Here is an 18,394-nt window from a genome sequence, read left to right on the forward strand (position 1 = left end):
CAAAAACAAGTTTTTCCTAAACCCATTTTGTGAAACTTACTGCTCTTGCATGATTGATATGTTCAACTTTGCACATTAAAAATCTAGTCTTGTGCGATTAACATTTTTGCGTAAGACTGCGCTGTTATTCGCTTCTCGGTTACTCTCTCTTTCTTTTTGAAGTAATTGTTTTCCTTAAAGTACCAGTTGATTATAATTGCCTTCAGGATATTGCCTTCATGTAATATATATGACATCATTATATTTGCCAATTTAATATCTTTGACCGAATATTCCAAGCATCAGTCTGGCAGACTTAAGGAAGAGCACTAAACATTGTTTTCATGCTTTATTATTTGCAGAATTTATCAACCTCATATCTTCAGAATCAAATGAAGTTTGTGGTAAAGAGGAAAAGCGAACAATTGCTCCAGAGCATGTTCTCAGAGCTTTAGAGGTTAGACATGCTTCTATTACCATATCACATTCTTTCAGTTAATATCATTGTTTTTCAAGCTTGGTTAGAACTGGATTCTGTAACTGGATTTACTTTTGTTTCTGATTGTTGCCTCAAATTCCAAATTAAAGCTGTCTTCCAACTTCACAAGTTCTTTATCTTTCATTGGCTATATGTGATTGGACTATTATTAGCTCAAATAGATTTATGTATTCACTTTGTACTTTGTTGTATTAGTCAATGGCAGCGTAGTTGATTTATCAGCATATCATAAATGATAAATGTTGAACACACAAAGCTTGTACATTGAATTCTGCTAACTGCTATATATTTCTCTTTTGTTTAATGTCACATTTATTTATAAAATAGTAAATGACATCCTCTTGCAGCAGCTGATAGATCCCTTGTGAAATAATGCCTAGATTTCATAAATTAAAGAACAAGCAAACCTTGGCACCTCGCCTACATCAATCATCAGTACTTCAATAGTGATGAACAATGCTTCTTGACTGGATTGAGTCTTATTATAAGTTTTATAATTGTTTTAGAGGCTCTTCCACCACACGCTCACCAGTGGGTTTGGGCCTAAGCTCAAGATGGAACTTTCATCCCAATCAGTCTTGTATAGTATTAAATAATTTCAACTTTTTTGACATGAAGTTTAATAACATGATGTTTTGAATCTGAAAGTTCAATAACATGATTAATACAATCTAGTTATATCCTGCGTTGCATAGTCAGCGACACTCATGGTGGTCTCTCACCGTACTAGGAGTGTGTCTAGTACTTGATTTGAAATATCTAATATAGCAAGACATGTCCATACAGAAATTTTTATAATTAAAAACAATCCTACATAAAAATATTGTGACATTTGTTCACTCAAACTGTTTCTACGGCAGTTGCCTGGACCTCATTACTACCTTTGTGAAGAAAACCAAGGATGAGTCTCAAGGGGGTTTATTTTTTTTAATTAAATAACTACTTTTGTAGAAAATAATTGATTATCTACATTCCTTTATCACATAAGAGCTTTCCTCGTGGTGGTAGACCTTTGCACTCCCTTTCAACTTGTCATGGGTTCCAAAATAAAAATAAAAATAAAAATGCCCCTCAAGAGATTAGTCCTAACTCCTAGTCAAATTAAGATGATAACATCAAGTCTACCATGTTGACCTTGGGAGTTCTATTGAAAAACTAGGACAACACTTCTATACAAGGTTTGAAAAAACTCTGATTTGGATAAGAATCGTCCAATCCGGATTAGGAATTGGTGGGACTGGTTTGTTTCCCACCATATATCTGGAATTGGCCAGTTCCTGACATAGCCCAGCCGGTTCTCTGATAGAACCAGCCAGTTCTATCAGGGAACTTGGCTAGACAACCGGGTTCCCACATTTTTTTAGTTTTTACTTATTACAAATTTTGTTTATTTAATATTTGGTATTTTCTATTTCTTAGAATTTTTGTTGGTTTAATATTTTATGCTTTTTTTAATTCAGCCACGTTTGCTTGGGTTACCCAAACCCACAAACAAGTACCCCCATGATCTCATTTATAGGTGCAGGCCCCTATAAATGAGGATAGATAAACCATGATGTGGGATAGATAAAGTTATGTGCTCTTAGTTCTGTAGACGCTCTTTGGCTTCTTTTTCTCTCCACACCTGTATTGACATCACACATTCTCTCTCCTCATGCTCTCTTCATTGGCATGTTGCATCCAATCCCGTTTTCTCTCGTCTCTTATCCCCCTCATTCTTGTTATCTTCCCTACATAGCCAATTTGATCTTAGGTTTCCTTAGTTTGCTCTCAAATTTCTGTCCTCTTTTTCCGACTTTTCTACCCATGTAACTACTTACCATTTGGCTTTCGCATAGGTTAGGAAGAACCTTTTCTCATAGAAATGGGAGACCTTTATTTATTGTCTTGTTTATTTATTGTCTTGAACTTTAAATTGTATCAAAATTTTGCAAGTTTTATAAGCACGGGTAAACCTTTAAACACCCTTTGGAAGCTACAACCCTCACAAAATAGAAGCTATGAGATAGGAGTGGTCCAATATGTGAGAGAGAGATTTCCAATGTGTTTGTGTGTGTGTGTGTGTGTGTGTGTGAGAGGGAGAGAGAGAGAGAGAGAGAGAGAGAGAGAGAGAGAGAGAGAGATGCCCAATGTCCTTGTATGTGTGAGAGACAGAGACAGGTCGTATATGTTTGTATATTTGTATGTGTATATGTAAGAGAGAGAGTGAGAGAGATGTCCAATGTGCTTTTTGTGTGTGTATGTGCGAGAGAGAGGTCCAATGTGTGCGAGAGGAAAATCATAGAACTGACAATTAGTATCAAAAACCACTTTCGTCCTCATTTATTCGCTAAAAATCACAAAATGAGTATAAGAAATTATGTAAAAGTACTGTTAAGTATAAAAAATTAGTATCAAAATTAATATCAATAGACACTTAGACAAGGAACGTTGTCTCAATAATCACATATTTTTGCAAAATATTGAAAGTCCATGATGCACTTCATTTTTTTTCGGAAACTCAAAAAAATAATAGTTATAAAGATTTTTAATACTTTGTTTGAAATTTTTTTTAGGGCAGGTCAGGCCAGTCCGGCTGGTCCACTAGTCTGGATTGCCGATCTGACGATCTGGACTGGTTTTTTGCGATTGGAGATCCGGGTCACGATTCATTTTTTTTTAAACATTGCTTTTATATGAAGTATCAATACATACCGAAGAGCACAAAAATCGCCTGGCACACACTCAATCAACATGTGAAGCCTATGTACATGTCAACACATGTACGAGTGTCGCCATGTGACTCATTAGAAATTTAGGAGTGCTTGGTGAATGCTGATTATATCATGAATGGCATCGCCAAAACCCCGTAGGCTGTATTTTCGTTTAGGTTATGCACCAAAATTGACCTTCAAAAACTGTTCTTTGATTACCTAAGAATTACCTAACAATTTCTTGAAGCCTAAACTTATGACTGAAACACCTCCATCCACAAATTGTTTGTTATCTATGACTGGTCTTTGAATTACCTAAGAATGTTATTTTTTTAGTCGCTCTGATCTGCTGTGCTTGTTCAAGCAAAGGCCATTGAGGATGAAAATTTTCTATACTCTGAGATTCAATAGCTCACCAATGGAATACAAAACTACATCGGAAGTGATTGCTTCTTGTTTTTGATCGAATGCATAGCCTGTCCACTCTTTGTATCACGAGCTGGTTTCCATATTATAATGCATGTTTTCTTTTCTCTTCCTTGATTATCTGTATACTCTTGGTATACAAGGCCATGTCAAAAATTTTAGGTCACTCTGGATCTTGGGAATGGCGGCATTATTTTCACATTATTTATGAGATATATTCTGTGAGGATGAACATATCAAGAATGCTTTCCCAAATCAATCAAGTCTCAGGGCCATGTAGTAATAGATGCTCCATTGTTTCTTCCCCCTCCTACAGAGACAAATCTATTGGCATAAGCCACAATCTCTTATGTCAATTCAATGATAGGGTTTTACGGTTGTTGCCTTGTTGGCTAGCTAGAAGCCAACTATCTGAGGGGCTTCCTATTCCCCCTTTAAAGGAAATATTTCCCCTTCTCAGGATCTTATGCATGGAGTTCCTTGAATAGATCGAAGCATTCAATACACCCCACTAACTTGTCAACCCTACATCAGCACCCAGCCTAATAATGGCAAGGAGTTCAACATATCCATGATTCATCATTTCATCTCCCAAATGAGTCCATAAATAAGGTTTCAAGAAATTTTCCCTCTTCTTCAATGAAATGTTTGCCAACCTCCTACTATTTACTTCTTGATAGCCTCATGTCTTCAAGGAATAAGACCTCAAGAGAGACATCATTACCTATTATTGATCCAAAACTTGTAGCACCGCCCCATTAACAATGACAAAAAATTGGTATGGTGTTCTGCAACTCATATGCCCTAATAATACTCCAAGCCTTGGGGGTTGTGCCTTCTTAGATATATTTTCCTTGACATCCTCAACATGTCCTCCCTCCAAACAAATGTGATAAGGCCTTTCAGCCTGGTCATTATGGCTCTATTGACTGCTCCACTATAACAATGTTAAAAAACTCGACGAACTGACTAGAGAATCCTGTAAGCTTTTTTTTTTGGGTAAGTCAGTGGGGGAGAAGCCCCCCAACCCGTTTTTCATTAATAAAAAACCAGAGGAAAACAATTAAGGCACAACCCTATGAAAGGGCACTTGCGTCATATCATGTAATAAAAGAGAAGAAAGAAAATCTGGTGGTCAATGGCGCTACACAGTAGTACCGGGGCCAGCAGCTACCCTCTTAGCAAGGGCATCAGCAGCCATGTTAGCCTCACGAAAGACATGTGTGATGGACCATTGATGAGAAGACATTCTGGTATAACAATTGTCAACAATCGTCTTTAGCCTCCATGGAGCATTGCATCGATTTTGAATGACATTCACAAGCAAAGCCGAGTCACTTTCAGTTTGAATTGGAAAGCAATTACTTTGAATAACCAATTGAACTCCTTCCTCAAATGCCAAAAATTTTGCATGGTTATTGGAAGCAAGACCAAATTGCTTTGCAAAAGCAGCAATAAAACCACCCGCACTGTTCCTGATGACTCCACCACCACCTGCTAAGCCTGGATTTCTCAAGGAAGCACCATCAATATTCAGTTTGTAATTGTGAGTCTCAAGAAAAGACTACGCTACCGAGGTAAAGGTCGCAACTCTCTGTTGCGTCAAGTTATCTGAAGGTTACCAATGATTGCCTTTTCTGATAATGAAAAGACCATTTATTAACATGCATGGTAATCCTTTTAACAATAAGATCTCTCCTGGTGGGTCTTAACTCAAAAACTCTTCTGTTGCGCTCTTCCCATAGAAACCAAATAGCAGTAAAAAAGATGGAAGACCAAATATTACGAAGTCCATGTGATTTAAATCTGAAGAGTAACCACCACCTGAGTAGATAAGGGGCAGAGGTGCCAAGGACAAACCTTTTTCTACATCTCCGAGCGAGTGATCTCCATACATCCTGTGCAAAGGCACATTGAAATAACAGATGAAAAAGATTGTCATCATGGTTACTACAAAAGGAACATAAAAAGTCCAATTGCATGCCTCGCTGCTGTAGTAAGAATGAAGTGGGTAATCGGTTATGCAAGGCCAGCCATGAAACCACTTTGCCCTTGGGTGGCATTTGGAGGACCAAAGTGCACGGCAAATAGGCTGTGAAGAACCTTGATACCTAATAAAATCCCATGCCTTTTTAATAGATAAAGATCCATCAGCAGAATGAATCCAGACCAGTGAGTCCTTCTTGGGCTGTAGAGGGAGAGTATAATTCTCAACCTCTCTCCATATATTCCTCAAAGAATCAGATGTGGGATTCGGCAGAACCCAAGCTTGAGGAGCTCCTTTGATAAAATCTGAAACCCTCATTCCTACTGCAGCTCCCAAAGATTCCTTAATGTTATCTTCGTGGATAAGAGCTGACCTGCTAACCATGGGTCCATCCAGAAAACCACCAACTAACCATTATCGATATTCCATAGCACATTGCCTTTCAAATGACATAAGCCAAGTAAAATCCCCTTCCATGCATGAGAACATCCTCTTTTGCCTTTAGCCTCCCAAATAGAAGAATTTCTAAAATATCGATGTTTGAAGAATCGTGCCAACAACACAGATGGATATTCCAAAATCCTCCATGCTAACTTCATCATACCTGCAATATTGAAATCCGCCATATCCCTTACCTCAAGATCTCCTTCAGCCATAGGGAGGCACACTGTTTTCCATTTTATCAGATGAACATCTTTTTTTCTGCTTCACCGGCCCATAAGAAGTTTCTCTGCTGTCTCTCTATTATATTACATGTTTTCTTCGGAAGAATGAAGGATAATAGCTAGAAAACCGATGAAGCCCCTAAAACAAACTGAAGCAGCTGATGACAACTGGCATATGAGAGGCATAAAGGCTGCCAAGACCTGATCTTACCAAACACCTTACCCACCAAATTATGGCAATAACTGTGCTTCAGATGTCCACGAAATAACGGTAGGCCCAAATAGCAGACCGAAAGAAACCCTTTAACAAACTTTAACTCCCACATAATTCTCCCTCGTCCTCCTTGTGATGCCTCAAAGAAAAAGACCTTGTTTTTAAAAGAGTTCAAAATCTGACTAGTACTCCTCTCAAACTTTTGAATAAGTACACGCATAGCTATGGCAGTAGAGGTGGAAGCCTCACAGAAAATAAGCACATCATCAGCATAAAAGAGATGCGAGACCCATAGTCACACCTTGAAGGGAACGCCCTGTGAACCATGCCTTGCAAAAAAGCACAATCAAGCTGACGGCTAAAAAGGTCCATGACCAGCAAAAAACGATAAGGAGATAGAGGATCCCCTTGCCCAAACCTCACTTACCTTTAAAGAAACCTTTGGGCGAGCCATTCCTCATAACAGAGAAAGAAGTAGTGGAAATACATAAGTGAACCCAGGAAATAAATAGCTCAGGAAAACCCAAACCATGCATCCTACCCACTATAAAATCCCAGGAAATTGTCATAGGCACTGCTCAAATCGATATGCAGAAACATTTTAGGATGATCTGAGTTCTTATGGCAAAGAGACATAAGTTCGTTTGCCATGAGAATATTATCAGTGATAAGCCTACCTTTCAAAAAAGCAACCTGCCTAGGGTCAATAAAATCAGCAAGAACAACTCATAGGCGATTAGAGATTATTTTGCTGATGATTTTGTATGAGACATTACACAACCCTATAGGTCGAAAATCTTTCATCACCCTAGGAGCATCTACTTTAGGAATTAGACAAATAAAGGTGGAATTGATTTGCTTAAGCAGCTTACCCTTAGTGAAAAAATCTTTAAGGGCCAGAAAAAGATCCTTTTTAATGACTTCCCATCCAAACTTGTAGAATTCCACTGAAAAACCATCTGGTCCTGGAGCACTTTCATTTTTCATATCCCAAATACATGCTTTAATTTCTCACATAGATACTGCGTCCATTAATTTGTCCTTTTGAGAAGAATTGAGATAGAAAGGCGGCAAGGCCTGATCAACCATGTGAACTTCAACATTGCTTTCCTGAGCCAGTAAGTCTTTGAAATAGCCAATCATGTGATTTTCAATATCATCCTCAATAGACAAGAGATTCCCATTCAGATCTTTCAAAGAGATAATTCTATCAGACCTCCTTTTGACCACGGTCGATAAGTGAAAATATTTGGTATTGGAGTCCCCCTCTTTTAACCAATTTTGTCTTGTTTTTTGCCTCCAGAATCTTTCTTCATTGGCCGGAAGAGTTTGCAATTTCTGAGTATACTCCTTTTCCTGAGACAAGAGAGTCTCATTAGAAGGATCCATGTGTAGACTATCATGCAAAGATGATAGTTGGCGTCGAAGTATAGCAATGGATTCCCCAATAAAGCCAAACACCTCCTTATTCCATAGCCGTAAGTCAACCTTGAGCCTCTTAAGTTTAGCCACAAAACGGTACATGGGTGTACCCCCCATTTGGCCTCGCCACAAATTACAGATAACATCCAGAAAACCTTGATGCTACTCCCACATAGAAAAATACTTAAAAGGTTTGGGCCCAACTGGACCCAGATCAGAAGTAGAGACGAGTAAGGGACAGTGATATGAGGTACCTTTAGGGAGTAATTGGACTTTTGGAGTCAGGGAAGGCCAAAATCCAATCAGTAGTAGGTAAACTGGTTATTAGACCAGGAGAACCATCCTCTGACTAAACCAAGATCAGCAAGAGCACAATCCATCATTATTTGCGCCAAATTGCCTGAGTCTGATGGTAGAGAACTGCTCCCCCCCCCCCCCCCCCCCCACTGATTCCGAGGGATCCAATAGCGTATTAAAATCCGCCAGTACCAGCCAGGGAAGAGCAATAGTTGCTCCTAAGGTCCTCATATGGTCCCATAGCAAGGCCCTTTGGGATACATAATTAGAGGCATACACTCTTGAAATCACAGAAATATTACCATTACAAATACGGGTCGCCTCCACAGTAATAATTTAATCATTTACATCAATCAGATTGATTGAGTACATTAGAGGGTTCCAATGGACTAAAATTTTGAATCTCCCCTCAATCTCATTAGCAATATAGTTATTATAGAAACCCAACTTTTTAGAGCAATTATGGCTCAGCTCCACTAGAAGTTTAGTTTCCAATAAGAAAATAAGACCAAGATTATGTTGACCTTTTAAAACCCCAATATTTGATATTCTGCCCCGGCCTTGAAGGCCCTTAACATTCCTAGCAGCAATAGACATAAATAAAATCAAAGGTTTGGACGTTTGGTAAGTGGACCCTTACTTTCAGGAGCTATATGAGCACGTTGAGCCTTGTGGGGTAACCCCATCTTGTCACCAATAGAAACTAGAGTAAGTCCTTTTGTATTACCTGTACCTGGTGAAGAATGGCCCCTCTTGTCACCAGAAGCTGCCAAAGAAGCTTTTAATGGCGACCTAGTTCGAGCTTGAGGAAGCTTCTTACTATTCACATGATCCTACACTCGTTTACTAGAAACATCCACCTTATGGGCTATGAACTTGGGGTTATGACCACCAACAATATTCCCCATGCCTTCCTCCCGTGTGCCCCCTTGTGGCCCAATCACATTAGCAAGGGTTTTCGGATCCTTAATAAGTGATCCAACAGGCCGTCTACATCATACTCCTCCCATCAGTCGCGACGACGGCAGTGACGTTAACCTGCTTGGGACTGTGCTCACATATCTTCTTAGAGGCCTGTTGGTCCAGAGACAATAGCGAGGAGTCACCATCCTCAACAGGTGCCATTCCAATCACTGGCGATAGAGTCGCGACCTCTTCTGACACACCACCAGTATTAACAACATGAGTCATAGTTGTCATCTTATACTCCTATTGCGTATCCGAATCGCCCAACGGAATGCAAATGTCAACTGAATTTTGCTCAGAAGAGCTAACCGCCTGCTCAATAAGAGACCCCTCGTTATCCTCATGGACATTGGCTAGAATTGCAAAAGCATTAGAAATGATATCCTTCGGATCCACTCTGTTGTTAGCAAGAGAGACAACAACATTATTCTTCTCTGACAAAAAGGGAAGGGTTGAAGCAGCCACAGTGCTTTCCGTCCCCTTCCGTTTGTAAACTAACTGCTGTCTCCCTTTGACTACGTTCCAACCTTCTTCCCTTGAGGGTAATTTAACAGAAGTATCACCATTGGGAACAATTGTTGCACTTGCCTTGCTGGAAGCCTTTGCACGTAAGCCTGCTCGATATAATTCGGGCTTGTGGCTCGCCTCCGACACGTGGAACAAATCGAGGGTATGAACTCATAGACTATCTCTGCCTATACTCCTTCCCAAAACCTCCAACCAAACTTCAGTCGAACAAATGGTATCTAGATCCAATGCAACACACACCCTTGGCTCAGCCTTTGATCTAAGTTTTGTCGGTTTGTCCGTGAAGATGGGTTTTCCAACACTGGAGGCAATATAGAAAAGAATTTTTGATTCCCAATAAACCAATGGTAACCTTGGCAATTTGATCCAAACCGGCACAGTATGGCGAGTGCCTAGAGGGTTGTATTGAAGGATCCCATTTTTGAAGCACCAAACATTTTTTGTTGATAAACCAAGGTGCCCTAGAGCGAGCAACCTCCATTTCCTTACTAGAATGGAAACGAAAAATCAAGAAGCCCCCATCAGCGGAGAATACTTCAACATCCTGCTCAAGCCTCCACATCTTCTTCAACATCTCTTTCATGTAGTTCTAATCAGGTCGGCGGCCCAAGAAGTATCCCAATAGACAGTTTTCCCACTGGCTCCGACATGAGTCCATCACCTTCTTGTCAATTTTGACAAATTTTTTACCATTAATAATTTCAGTAGGGGAAGTATCCATCTCTTCAAAGTAAAACACTCCATTTTGGACACCTTTGGCACCAAGTAACAGGTCTGAAGACCTACCCGAGCCCCAACAGCTGTTAGCTAAATTATCATTCTTGTTCTTTGGAACTAGAGATGGAAATTCCTCCCGTACGACACCTTCACCATGAAGACCCGAGGAAGATCCTAGGTCATTCTTACTACCCAAATTTTTTTCCAAGGAGTAGCAGCCACCTCCTTGCCTTTGCTGGAAACACCCATCAATAGAGGAGAGGCCTCCCTTATAGGACTCCTGATGACCCCATCAAGAACAACAGCAATAGATCCTGGGGCAGGACCCATATGAGGATTTTCAAAGCCATCTTGAAGAGGATCATCGCAAGGGGCAGAACTACGAACACCCAATCCTTCCCCAAGATGGACAGCTTCACCATCATCTTCTGTAGAAAGATTGTGACCCATAACATTTACTTTCACATTGCTATCTTCAGCGACCACACGAAGGCCAGCACCATTATACTCCTTTGAATTGTTATCCTTCACAGGCATCTCTCCAAAACCAGACCCAGAAATCACACGATAAGTAGCACAAGGATCTGGCTTCGAAGCTAGGACTAAAGACCCAGATCCATCTCTGATGTTGAATCTTTGATCAGAAATAATAGGATAATGGGTAGATCCGTCCCCAACACCAAGATGACGGCCACCATCAGAAATACTAGCAGAAAAGGTTCTATCCTTAAGGGGCTCAGCACCACCAAAACAAAGAGCATTACTACTTTCGCAAAGACGAGAAAGAACCGCTTGAAAATCAGGAGGTTTTCTCTCCAAAAGAGGCATACCAGAGGGGGGTGGGGAAGCCATCAAATCATACACTGCATTGCAGATCTGAAGGCCGCAGATCTGGAGTCACTCGCTGGTGGCGCAGAATGAAGGGATTCTCATAGAGGCACACACAGGTGGCTCTCTTGCTCGCAGAGGATCTCGCACGCAGCAGATCAGCCTCTTGCTCAAGGTCAGCCTTCGGGGCCTCTCGCTCAGCCTCTCACGCTAGCCTCTCGCACAAGGTCAGCCTTCGCAGCCTCTTGCTCAGCCTCTCTCGCCAGCCTCTCGCTCAGCCACCAGCACCTAGCAGCCTCTCGCAGATCCTCTCGCGTAGCCTCTCGCATATCCTCTTGTGCAGCCTCTCGCAGATCCTCCCTCGAGTGTGTTCGCACAGCCTCTCGCAGATCCTCTCGTGCAGCCTCTCAAATCCTGCGAGTTGACTTGATATAAAGGTCAGTTTTGGTTTGGGACTCAATTGAGTCTGGTGCGTAAGCATCTAGACCTAGATTGACTTGGCCAATCTTCATTGGAGTCAACTATGACTTGATTAGACCTCGCTACATTTTCCAAATTGAGTTTGGATCATTTCTTGATAAGCAACACAGGTTTCTGGTTTAATTTTAGTGAAGTAGATGGATGCATATTGAGTAATGTTATCAACACTAGCAAAAGAAAGGTGTATGGGCCATCTGGCTTTGGAGTGTGCAAAACCTCGTTACCATATAAAGAAATTTCTGAGATCAAAATGTGGATTATGTCTCTTAAACACATGAAGCAAATGGATGGGCATGCCGTATTGGCTCGCTTTTCTGGTTGGGACAGAGATATTTGAGGCTGGTTTGCATGCTCATGGGACTGAGGCCAGAGTATAAGCATGTCTAGGCATCCTCTAGGATTAAGACTAGAGTATAAGCATGTCTTGGCATCCTCCAGGATTAAGACCAGAGTACGAGTGTGTCTTGTCGCCCTCTTGCAAAGGTGCATTTCGGTACATGTTGATTATGTGCTTGTGATGTCATTCATCGAAGAAACTCATGGGCATCTCTTGCAAATCAGATGGAATCCCATATTTATTCAATCCCAGTGTCCAATCCCCATTTATTAGCTGCGCTGCATTTGGAAGTTTAACAAAAGTTACTTTTGCACCCATTTCAAGTTACTTGTGTCGACAGCTATTGTTTGGGTATGTGGCCTTTAAAGGTCTTGAGAGTATGTAAAACTTATGACTATTATGATATTGTACTCCAGTGAGATGTAGTTTGTATGGAACTATTGAGGCATGTTTTGTAATGCCTGTTGACTAACCCAGGTTGGGCGGTCTAAACCCCGGAGAGGAGTCTAAAACCCTGTAACCTTAGGCATAAGGAATAAGCATGGAGGGTTTGCAGGGGTCATCCCTTGTTGAGGTAATAAAGATGCTCAGGGTGGATTAACTAGGAGGTAGTCGGTCTCCGGTGTGTGTTTAGTGGCTTGTGAGAGCTAAAATTCTCAACATTAGCACTGTGCAGCGTGTATTCATGATACTTGTATCTATGCGAAGCGACCCGTTAGGGTAAACTGTGGGTCATGGGTTCCGTTAGCTTGGTTTGAGAAGATAGACTAGGATCACTGGAACTGGCATAGGTGCAGTGCCTTAGCAATTTCTGACTCGATGGATCCATTTCTCTTTTAATCATGTTTGTTTTATGTCTTAGAAAATTAATTAAACACAAAAATGAATATTTAAAGTGCATTACATGTTCTATTTCGCATCATAAATTCTTTAATTGAGAACAAATGTATTCTAAAAAATTCTATGACATTTTTAAAAATACTTAAGAGGGATTTAAAATTTGTTTGGGGCTTTGAAAATTATGTAGGACCCACATGGGACCAAGTGGCCAAGGAGGGTCCACATGTGGGAGAGGGCCCATTTTGGGGGTGTGGCCTACTCGGGCTCCTAGGCCCACACGCCCCTCTCTATCCTCTTCCTCCCTGATTTTTTATCGAATTAAATTCATATTTATTTTTCAAAGAAATTTGGAAAAGTTAGGAAAGCTGGGATAAGTGTTCTAGAAGATTTGGAAAGCTTTTAGATGATTTTTTATCTTTTAGGGAATTGAAGGCTTTTAAAAGTCTCTTTGCACACCTCATATCACTAGAGATTAATGGTTTAGATTGAATCTCGTACAAATGGCAAACCCTAGTGCAGGTGATGAGTTCTAAGATAGACCCCCGATGGGTCGGGTCTAGGCCAATACATAAAAAATAAAAACTTTATTTTATATGTTTTATATTATATAGTTGATATTTTTATATAATTTTATACCAATGTATACTGCATAGGCTAAGTTAACCTTTTCTCAATATATATATATATATATATATATATATATATATTGGGTACCGATAGGATCCGAAGTGAACCAAACCCATATGCGACCAGGATCTGGTCAAGATCAGGTGGACCCAAACCCGCCTCATTTCTCGCCCCAGGTACTCTCTCTCTGATGCTTGTCCTCTCTCTGTCATGCTCCTCTCTCTCTCTCTCTCTCATGCTCCTCTCCTCCCCCCCTTCTCTCTGTCTTTTTCGCTCTGTACCCTTGCAGGGTGGGACACACTACCCAGGCCTCCTGAGGTGGCATGTCCCACCCAAGATAAGACATAGGTGGGACGCCCAATCTAACCCTAGATCTACTACTCATTCTTCTTCATGAATTTAGGCTTGACGTAATACTATCCATCTTAAGGGGATTCAGCAGGGATCAGTGTGGTGTAGCAAAGTCCTTTCGAGGCGATCCCGAGGCAATTTGTTCTGTTGAAAGGCTTGACGGCTTCCTTTGTTCTTGATTCATTTTGATTTTGCAAGTCATTTTTCTTTATGAATAAAAGGTTTGTTTTAATGGTAATAAGGGACGATCCTTGGATTGTACTTGGGGTTTAATTAATTGTTTTTGAATTGCAAGTGGTTTATGCAAGTAGACTTGCTTGGTGTATTTACAGAAAAGTTTTTTTTAGGGTAATTGTACGGGTAAGTTTTTGGGCTACACATATTTTGCTTTATCTAGATCGATACCTTTCAGCCATGTACCTTGATATACGTATTGATTTGACTATATTTATATTGTCAGGTTCTTGGGTTTGGCGATTACATTGAGGAAGTCTATGCAGCATATGAACAGCATAAGCTTGAAACACTGGTGCCTATGCGGTCTATTACTTCTTTTTTGTCTCAATCTTCTTGTGTCAATAGATATCTTATGCCTTCTATTATTACATTTTTCTTTGTGAAATATTAGGACTCCCCTAAAGCTGGGAAATGGAGTAGCGGTGCCGAAATGACCGAGGAAGAAGCATTAGCTGAGCAGCAGAGGATGTTTGCCGAGGCTCGCGCAAGGATGAACAATGGAGTCAGTATTCCAAAGCAATCAGACTCAGATAGGAGTTTGGAGAGCTGATCTTAAATTCCACGAATGCCTGCCTTGAAATTTTTATTTTATTTGTGTTACTTCCATTCTTGGCTTTGGAGGGGCGTCTACACTATCAAATAGCAGTCTTATTTACTCCTTATGTGACCTCTTAAATAGTTAGGTTTTTGAAAAAATGCAAATGGTAGATATCACTTGTGCATTCGTACATTATCGACCTATAGCAGTCCATATACTCCATTAGGTACTATAATGATCTTATGCATACCCTCATTATCTACCACTCACATGCGTGCGTGCTCTCTCTCTCAGAGCAAATGTTCCATTTCTCAGGTGCTTGCTCAATCTCATTTTCTTCCACGAAAATGAAAATTGCTACACTTTTGAATTCCATAGGCCGGGGAACAATGTCGCCAGTCCTTTCCCAAAACATTTCTCAGATTTAAGGAAACCCAAAATGTACTTCATTACACATTTGTTTAAACAAATTGAAACTTAATAGGGAACCCCAATTAGGAACATATATATGCCACCAAGATATATATATATATATATATATATATATATATATATATATATATATATATATATGGAATAAATACGGCCATCCAATTTTATATGCAATGATCAAGATTAATTAAGATTAATTATGATCTTATTAAATGGTTTTATTACATACTTTTTCATATATATATATATATATATATATGGGCATTGATTTCATCAACAGTAGTATCATAGTATAATGCAACGACACTTTTAGAAAACCATGTGTGTGGTATTTGTATGACTTGAAATTTTACGCACTAAGACATCTTAATAATCAATTCCGAAAAAAAACAAAGTTCAGTTTGAATTTTAGATAGGGTCAAAATGAATCCACTCTAAAAACGAATCTAAACCATTCATTTGGTGAATTTCAATATTTTAGCTTTTATAAACTTAAAATTACATTGTTCATTTAATGATAATAAAGCCATTCAAAAAAAATTGGAAATAAAAAAATCTTTCTAAGGTTTAGATCTAAGCATCTCACCATCAAAATGAATGGTTTATATTAATTGGGTTAAAAAAATACTTTCTAAGTTGTGTTTTCAAATGTTTAAAAAAATCATTGTAAAACTTATTATTTACAAGACTTGAAATCTATTTTTTACCATGTTTTATATCTTGAGGTCGAGATGATCGATTTGAGGATTTTTGAATATTGAAACATCTTCGAGTGAATTTTTTAAGTGTGCCTTACTTTGATTGTTTAGAGCTTCATCCTTATATAAATTATTTTCTTAATTTAATTTTGGGAGGAACGATTTTTTTAACAAAAAAATTTAAAAATAAAACACAGATTTATATATGTTCCATTAAAAAAGGGCATTTTTTTAAGACATTTTGAAAAACTCGAAATTCTTAACAAACTTGCTAACTATGGTGTGAACATCAAAAACATGGGCACTAACAGTAAAATGCAATTGCAATATACATAAACACATCTACATATGTAAAGCACAGGAAGAAAAGGCATTGTCTGCAAGTTAAAAAATAGAGCTTATTTACCATCAATGCATTTATTGGATCATTACATTACCATACTGTATTGGAGTTGCCCACTTCACAATCTGTGTACGCCATTTCATCATGGTTTATGCATTTGCCACTTGATCCAAACCAGAATAAGTAACATTGAAAAAAACAGTGTAGGACTCATCTTTGTAACCCATTATTGGCGAAAGAAGATAGGACCTTTCGGCTCCCTTAGCAATAAAGCTAAGAGCATCATATTGAGAAACTCCTTTCCTTGCAACAAAGCTACTTGAAGCTCCATCCACCAATGCAGTCGCATTGTGGCAATGCATTTTGACCTCCGGATCCTCAATTCTCGGTGCCCATAAAAAGCAACCACGAGCACTCAAAGACTCAAAAGAGATTGTATCATTACGGCCATCTAGCCCTTGATGCACTAAGAAAACAGTGTTCAATTCATTGGGACTAGAAGAGCCCTTCATGAAGACAGTTTTTTTGTCCTCATCCGTATGTGCCACTAATAAATCGGGTTGATCAAAGGCTTCTAATGAAACAAGCCTGCCTACTAAGTCCATGTCATGTCTCTTCTCCTCTTCTGATGTTTGGTTTATAACCCTAACCCTAAATGTGGCCCTAGCAGCTTCATCGGTGCCCTCCTTTGGACCCGGTCCCAAGTAAACCATGTTGCCATCATGGACCAAAACCCAATCCTCACTCATGGGGTTATCCTCTCTCATGTGATAAAGCGTTATTAACTGTGAGGAGAAATATTCAGGGACAGGAGTAATCCAGTTGGAGAGCTCTAAGTTATCCACACTCAGATCCCAGTCACCAGTGCTCATGCCAGCAAGCACGTAGGGGCCAAACAAAATCCCCATAACTGATGCATATTCGGGACGATCATCTGTTCACCAAATATTTCATAGATCCAAAATTATGGAAGAGTATATAAAATGGATAAACCAATTGCCATGAAACGAAAGATGGAAAGACTACTGATAAAGTCTAGTTCCATGGATTGGAGGAGGACACCTTTGATGGGTTCCGTCTGCAGCCTAACTGGAAGGACCATGTTCAGCTTATCTCCAGGTTCCCACGTTCTTGTAATCCTCAGAAAGTTCCCTGCAACCATGAGTTATCGGAAAAATGGTGAACTTTTATTTGTAGCTTCAAATCCACATACAAGGATCAATGTCTTGTTCTTTTATATGAGGAAGAATGCCAAACAGGTCAATATCATGCAAATAATGAGAAATGAAGAACATGTGCTGTACTGCACATTGGTTTTGTCAATCGCATCACTAAGAGGCCTACCACCTTGCCATTGTCTTAGCAATGAGGTGACAAGGAAACCCCTCTAATTTACAGAGAACCAAAAAAAGAGAAAAAGGTAATAGGAAAAGAAAAATAAAGAGAACAGGAGGATCCTGCTTCATATGTTAATACAAATCACTACGAACAAAATATCAAAAACTATATATGATCAGGTTTAATTGCAAATAAAACCATTTGAGATACAAACAAATAACCTGTGTATTCATGCCCGTGTTAGTTTATGAGCGTGGAAGTGATTGTTTCAAGGAAGCTTAGATTGGGAACTCATTTCTTAGGAAGTACACTTCAGAAATTGGTATGATTGAAAATTACAAAAGGGAACACCTATCAAACTATATTTCAAGTTTTAAGAATGTTTCACATGTTTCTTTTAAAATTTAAATTTTTTTTCCTGCATTTGGCCTACTTATTTATTGCGCTTCTTTAAAGTTTCCCATGTGTTTTTCGCAAATTTCTCATCCACTTCTCTATACAGATAAATCGGTCCTAGTTAGTATTCTTATGTTTTTCTCTAATTTAAGCCAGTTTACTTTCGATATAATTAAAATAAAAGTACATTATTCTAGGGAATGCAACTTTAATAATAGTAGAGATGAGGAAATAATTAAGATTAACGGCCAAGAAAATACAAAAAAGGGATAACTTTCGATATATTGGGTCGATAATCCAAGAAAATAGAGAGATTGATGAAGATGTCACGTATAGAATTAGAGCTGGGTGGGCTAAATGAGATATGCAGCCGGAGTTTTATGTGATCGCCGCACACCAATGAACCTGAAGAGCAAGTTCTATAGGACAGTTGTGAGACCAGCTTTGCTTTATGAGGTAAAATGTTTGGTAGTCACGAAACAACATACCCATCAAATGAGTATAGCTAAGATGAGCAACATGGATGAGTGACAAGACAAGACGGGATACAATTCGA

General features: G+C 39.3%; 2 protein-coding genes across 6 annotated transcripts in view; one reads left to right on the forward strand and one right to left on the reverse strand.

Moving 5' to 3' along the window:
* LOC18431723 (protein Dr1 homolog) overlaps positions 1-14,823 on the forward strand; it is a 34,871-nt gene extending 20,048 nt beyond the window's left edge. For all 5 annotated transcript variants that reach the window (XM_088867712.1, XM_020665701.2, XM_006841841.4 and 2 more), the window contains exons 4-6: positions 342-436; positions 14,317-14,385; positions 14,485-14,823. In XM_088867712.1, the coding sequence (XP_088723838.1) occupies positions 342-436; positions 14,317-14,385; positions 14,485-14,643 (323 nt within the window). In that variant the 3' untranslated portion in view covers positions 14,644-14,823. The remainder of the gene's footprint in view (positions 1-341; positions 437-14,316; positions 14,386-14,484) is intronic.
* A 1,311-nt stretch (positions 14,824-16,134) lies between these two features.
* Positions 16,135-18,394, reverse strand: part of LOC18431721 (uncharacterized) — a 45,903-nt gene continuing 43,643 nt past the window's right edge. Inside the window, exons 11-12 of the mRNA XM_006841839.4 lie at positions 17,167-17,256; positions 16,135-17,038 (exon numbers count right to left, since the gene is read on the reverse strand). Coding sequence (XP_006841902.2) covers positions 16,254-17,038; positions 17,167-17,256 — 875 coding nt within the window. The 3' untranslated portion in view covers positions 16,135-16,253. The remainder of the gene's footprint in view (positions 17,039-17,166; positions 17,257-18,394) is intronic.

The sequence above is a fragment of the Amborella trichopoda genome, chromosome 5 (assembly GCF_054954075.1).
Source record: "Amborella trichopoda isolate Santa Cruz 75 chromosome 5, AtrichopodaSantaCruz75HAP2 v2.0, whole genome shotgun sequence".
In the NCBI taxonomy this organism is placed as follows: Eukaryota; Viridiplantae; Streptophyta; class Magnoliopsida; order Amborellales; family Amborellaceae; genus Amborella; species Amborella trichopoda.